General features: G+C 36.9%; 1 protein-coding gene across 2 annotated transcripts in view; it reads left to right on the plus strand.

Moving 5' to 3' along the window:
* The window catches only part of TRIM33 (tripartite motif containing 33), an 82043-nt gene that overhangs the window by 34554 nt on the left and 41674 nt on the right, over positions 1 to 5815 (plus strand). For both annotated transcript variants that reach the window (XM_023515486.1, XM_023515487.1), the window contains 3 exons: positions 986 to 1100; positions 3529 to 3675; positions 4135 to 4252. In XM_023515486.1, coding sequence (XP_023371254.1) covers positions 3550 to 3675; positions 4135 to 4252 — 244 coding nt within the window. In that variant the 5' untranslated portion in view covers positions 986 to 1100; positions 3529 to 3549. The remainder of the gene's footprint in view (positions 1 to 985; positions 1101 to 3528; positions 3676 to 4134; positions 4253 to 5815) is intronic.

A 5815-nucleotide genomic window follows, 5' to 3' on the forward strand; every position in this document is an offset into this window, starting at 1 on the left:
CCAGCCACGTACACCTAAGGTGGGGGGTTCGAATCCCCAGCCCGGACCCGCCAAAAAACGACGGATGCAAACAAAAAATAGCCGGGTGTTGTGGCGGGTGCCTATAGTCCCAGCTACTTGGGGGGCTGAGGCAAGCGGATTGCTTGAGCTCAAGAATTTGAGGTTGCTGTGAGCTGTGATGGCACATAACTCTACTGAGGGCAACATAGTGACACTTTGTCTTGGGGGGAAAAAAAAAATTGAAGCCTGTCTCTTATTGTTGGTTGTTGATGTTTTACCTATTTTACTCCTGGGATACCCTACTTCCTATTTCATAAACACAAAGGTATCAGCCATTTCACATCGGTAATCAGAACTTTCATAACTGCATTGGGTACTTATACTTATTTCTGAAACATCTAATAGCTATTCTTAAAAGTGGATTTGAAATGTTTGATGCCCTCTACTGTATATAATAGGAAAGTATCTTGATAGGAAATTATGGAAAGAATGTATGAGAACCTATATTTGAAATGGTTAAGTTATATGTGAAAATAAATGCTTCTAAGTTTAACTCCTACCCCTTCAAAAGATAACAATAATTGGTTTTGGCATTCTGCTTTTTGCATATTGTTCTGGGAAAGCATGAAAGTTAAACAGAACCAACGTACCAGATTTGACAATAACCAGTGGTCATTGCTGGGAGATGTTGATACATCACAGTCATGTCATGGTGACTTAAGGAGATTGTCATTCAGCTTAATAAACTGGCCTTTATGAGTTCAGTTTGAAATTAGCAAATATTAAATTTACTTTTTATCTATGTAAATGACTCGTTTGGACGAAGTTGAGTGGTTAGGTCTGCTGAAACATAAGTTGTAGATTTTGATAAAGTTTTAATTTTAATTACTCGGATAAGTGCCCAGTTGGATGAATTTTTATAACAGTTGGCAATTCAGAGACATAGGATAAGTTGATAACCTAATGATGCATTTCTCTTATTCAGGATAAAAGAAGTAAATGAGACTAACAAACGAGTAGAACAGGAAATTAAAGTGGCCATTTTCACCCTTATCAATGAAATTAATAAGAAAGGAAAATCTCTCTTACAGCAGCTAGAGGTATGGTTCAAAGCCACAATAAAACAAAAACTGCTTCTCTTGCTCTTCAGCTGTTTTTAATGTTTATTGAAAGCTCTTTTAGATGGGTTGGGGGGTATGGAAATAAAGAAAAAAAAAGTTATTTTCGTTTTCCATTTGAAAAGAGACCTGTTCTCTAATTCTTTTAAGTTTGTAGGCCATTTAATAACACTGATTTAGCTGTATTCATTAGGAGATAGCAATGTCCTCTTAGAAATGAAAATATTGCTAAAAAGTGATATAAATAATGGCAAAGCAGGCCCACCACATTTCTTTCCTAGGGCCTTTTAAGATGGGGCTTCAATTTAACTTTCCCATATAAATGTATACGGGGCTTCTGCTTGAGTCATTTATGTTTACCTTATTTTAAAAATAATTCCATAGTCTTGTTGAAAATGCTCTTTTTGAAATTTGTAAACCTTAAACTTTCTAATAATTTTGTGGTATTAGATGTGTGTGTTATATATTTTGAGATTAATATGTAGATGTAAATTTCTAGATGAAAATCTAATTACAAATTTTAGTTTATAAAATCTAAATTAATAATCAAAGACTACTGTCCAGTTGATTTGTTTTAAACAAATTTCAAATGTGAATTTTCTGAGGAGCTGAGAAAATTTGAAAAAAGTTTTTTTTCTGTTTGAAAATTTCCTGCTCTTGCAGGCTCAGACAGTATGGGGTTGTGCTTTCTATATTGTTGAATAATAATAATGTAAACTGTGTGACTAACTTCTATTAACTTCACATTGTCAGTAATACATTCCACCCCCCTTCTGTCTCCATAGAACCCTTTGAAATGTATCAGGTGTATAATTATATACCAGTGAAAGAAATTGTGTTTGCAGAGTGTTATCTCTGAATCCCTGTCTTATGAAACAACATCTTTTTCCTTGAAACATTATTGTGAGATTAAAAATATTCTTGTTTGCACAAATCATTAAAGTTGGGAGTCCTTCTTATTGCACATCTAGTTAGTTGCATTTAATACTAGTAGTGTTTTAGGGTTTTTTTTTCCTCAAAAGGACCCTGTGAAGGAAGAGCGCTAAACAGTAACTAGTTTTGATACATTATAACTTACTGGAAATGGCTTGGCGCCTATGGCTCAACCGGCTAAGGCGCCAGCCACGTACACCTGAGCTGGCGGGTTCGAATCCAGCCCGGACCCGCCAAACAACAATGACGGCTGCAACCAAAAAATAGCCGGGCGTTGTGGCGGTGCCTGTGGTCCCGGCTACTTGGGAGGCGGAGGCAGGAGACTCGCTTGAGCCCAGGAGTTGGAGGTTGCTGTGAGCTGTGATGCCACGGCTCTCTACCCAAGGCGACAGCTTGAGGCTCTGTCTCAAAAAAAAAAAGAAAAAACCTTACTGGAAATAGATTTTGGTTGTACATCTATAATAGTACTTTAAAAACCATCTCAAGAGTTTTGAATTAAAAGATGCCGCCTAAGGATGAAGTGCATGTAAATACCCAATGATAAATCTACCACATCCTCCTAACATGATAGCAATTTTAGAATTAGATGTTCTTGAGTGAAATATATTGCTTAAGTTTGTAAAAGGTTTTCCTAAACTTTATAAGAGGGATGATTTCTAGTGTTCTTTCAGTCGAATACATTTTTATCTATTGGTTTACATTATAAAATGAACATCTTGTTTCCTTACGAAAAATGTTGTCCAGTAAACTAAGTTGAGTCATTTGGGGGAGAAAGTGACAAAGTTGTTGAACATGTTGAGCATTCTGAACTCCAAAGGATACTGGACACTGCCCTTCTCTCCTGGCGGGTTTAGTTCCCATAAAGCAGTTTTTTTCTTCCACAGCACTTTTTTGAAATTGATTTTTTTCCAGTTTGGTCAGTCCTCACTTCTTTGTCCTTTATGAACTTTTTTCGTATTACAAGTTTCACTAATTTTACTCTTAGAGCCCTGGAATTATCTTTTTCATTTTGACTTAGGTATTTTAAGGGGGGACATTTTAATTTCAATCTCACACCATACCAGGAGGTGGCACTGGTGACACATAATTTTCTTCAGCTTTTAAAGTATAGTGAATTAAGATTATATGAAATAACTTCTAAACATTAGCTCATTATGCCATAAACTCTGTATATATTGGGTTAACCTAATAGGAGAGCACTATTTTTAACAAACATTTTATGTGCTGAAATAAAAGAGTTATCAACTAACATTAATTTCTGTATGTGGAATATCCTTTTGAGTTTAGAGAATTGTTTTAGTCCCATATTTGTTAGTGACTTCCTCTGATTAATCATAGGCTCACTAAATAATCATGAGTTTGTTAATTTGTATCACCATTAAAGGAAATACTAGGTATTGCGTGCATTTGTTACAGAAATTTGGAGTTGATTTTATTTCATACAGTATTCTTCAGTGAAGGTCTTGGTCTCTTTCAGAATGTTACGAAAGAAAGACAGATGAAGTTACTACAGCAGCAGAACGACATCACAGGCCTCTCCCGTCAAGTGAAGCATGTTATGAACTTTACAAACTGGGCAATTGCAAGTGGCAGCAGCACAGCCCTACTCTATAGCAAGCGACTGGTGAGACACATATCTTCATTTCTTTTTAATGGAATTTCTAAGACATTTATATTGAGCCAAGTGTATCTGTTTGAAATATAAATTTGAATTTTGGAAAATTCAAACCATCACCCTAAGACATAGAAAATTATTGTCATTCCTTAGAAGTTTCCTCGTTCCTTTTTAACCCTAGTCCTCGGCAACTAGTAATCTGATTTCTTTCATTTTCTAGAATTTCATATAAATGAAATCATACCCTGTGTACATTTTTTATGATACCTAGTATCTTAATATAATTTATTACCAGAAATGGCAGATATTCAAGCGTATGTGTTTAAGTTGATTTTGATTTAAACATTGACACTATCTTATTTGAAAATGACACTGTAGAACTCCATGAGTTTTTTAAAGGTCTTTATCTTGTATGGTTTCTTAATTATTGTTTAATTTTAAGGCTAACATGAATTTTTTCTCTTTAAGATCACTTTTCAGTTGCGTCATATTTTGAAAGCACGATGTGATCCTGTCCCAGCTGCTAATGGAGCAATTCGTTTCCATTGTGATCCTACCTTCTGGGCAAAGAACGTAGTCAATTTAGGTGAGAAATAATTAGTTTTATGAATATAACTTGGAACACTGAATTAGAAGAAGAAAACATTTAAATCAGCTTTCAGATGAAGTTTTTAACTTTAAAATGTAAACAAGTTGGAAACTATGTTACTTGCTGGAAGCTTTGGTTTTGTATGGCTGTGTCATTACATTTTAAGAATGTTGAGTCTCAGGCCAGGCGCTGTGGCTCACACATGTAATCCTACCAGTCTGTGAGGCTGAGGCTGGTGGGTTGCCTGAGCTCAAGAGTTTTAGACCAGCCTGAACAAGAGCAAGAACCAGTCTCTAAAAATTGCTGGGCAGTTCCAGCTGTTTGGGAGGCTGAGGCAAGAGAATCACTTGAGCCCAAGAGTTTGAGGTTGATGTGAGCTATGACACCATAGCACTCTACTGAGGGCAACAACATGAGACTCTGTTTCATTTAAAAAAAAAAAAAAAGTTGAATCTATATTGAATAGTGTTTTTGTTTTGTTTTGTTTTTTGAGACAGACTCTCACTGTGTCACCTTTTATAGAGTGCTGTGGTATCACAGCTTACAGCAACCTCAAACTCTCGGGCTTAAGCAATTCTCTTGCCTCAGCCTCCCAAGTAGCTGGGACTACAGGTGCCCGCCACAACACCTGGTTATTTTTTGTTGTAGTTGTCATTGTTTTTAGCAGGCCTGGGCTGGGTTTGAACCCACCAGCCCCTGTGGATATGGTTGGTACCCTAACCACTGAGCTACGGGCGTTGAGCCTGAATAGTGTTTTTTAATGTGTAGGATTTCTAGATCTATTAATATTTTAAAATTAATATTAGCACTCCAGGAGGCTGAAGTGGGTAGATTGCCTGAGTTCACAGTTTTGAGACCATCCTTAGCCAGAGTGAGACCTTGTCTCTAAAAATAGCCAGGCATTGTGGTAGGTGCTTGTAAGTCCCAGCTACTTGGGAGACTGAAACAAAAGAATTGCTTGAGCCCAAGAGTTGGGAGTTGCTGTGTGACTCCACTCTACCAAGGGTGACAAAGCGAGGCTCTGTCTCCAAGAAAATAAAAAATAAAAATAAAATTAACATTGACTTTTAATCTGTAGCAAATCATTCTTTATTCTCTAGAAATTTTTTTTAGATGCTTAGTAGTCTAATTATGCCAAATTGTGCATTAGCAGAGGACCTTCAAGAAGCTGATGTGTCTGCTAATCATGTCACATCCTGGGGAATATATGAAAGATAAGGGTAGTTGTTTTCATATGGAAGAAAAATGTTTGCTTTTGCTACTAAACAGAGTTGTTCAAATAGCACAGTAACACACATGCACACACCATACACAGCTAGCTTCCCAAAAGTTAGAGCTATCTCCAGATTGAGTAACTCACTTTTATAATAGTCAGGTTGTACATTGCGGGTTATAAAAGCAGAGGCTCAGTGATCTTTTGTTTTTGATTTTTTTCTTTAAGAAAGTAATCTGGGCTCCGCGCCTGTAGCTCAACCGGCTAAGGCGCCAGCCACGTACACCTAAGGTGGCGGGTTCGAATCCCCAGCCCGGACCCGCCAAACAACAATGACGGCTGCAACC

This window comes from Otolemur garnettii, unplaced genomic scaffold (genome assembly GCF_000181295.1).
Source record: "Otolemur garnettii isolate 467f Iridium unplaced genomic scaffold, OtoGar3 scaffold00073, whole genome shotgun sequence".
Classification (NCBI taxonomy): Eukaryota; Metazoa; Chordata; class Mammalia; order Primates; family Galagidae; genus Otolemur; species Otolemur garnettii.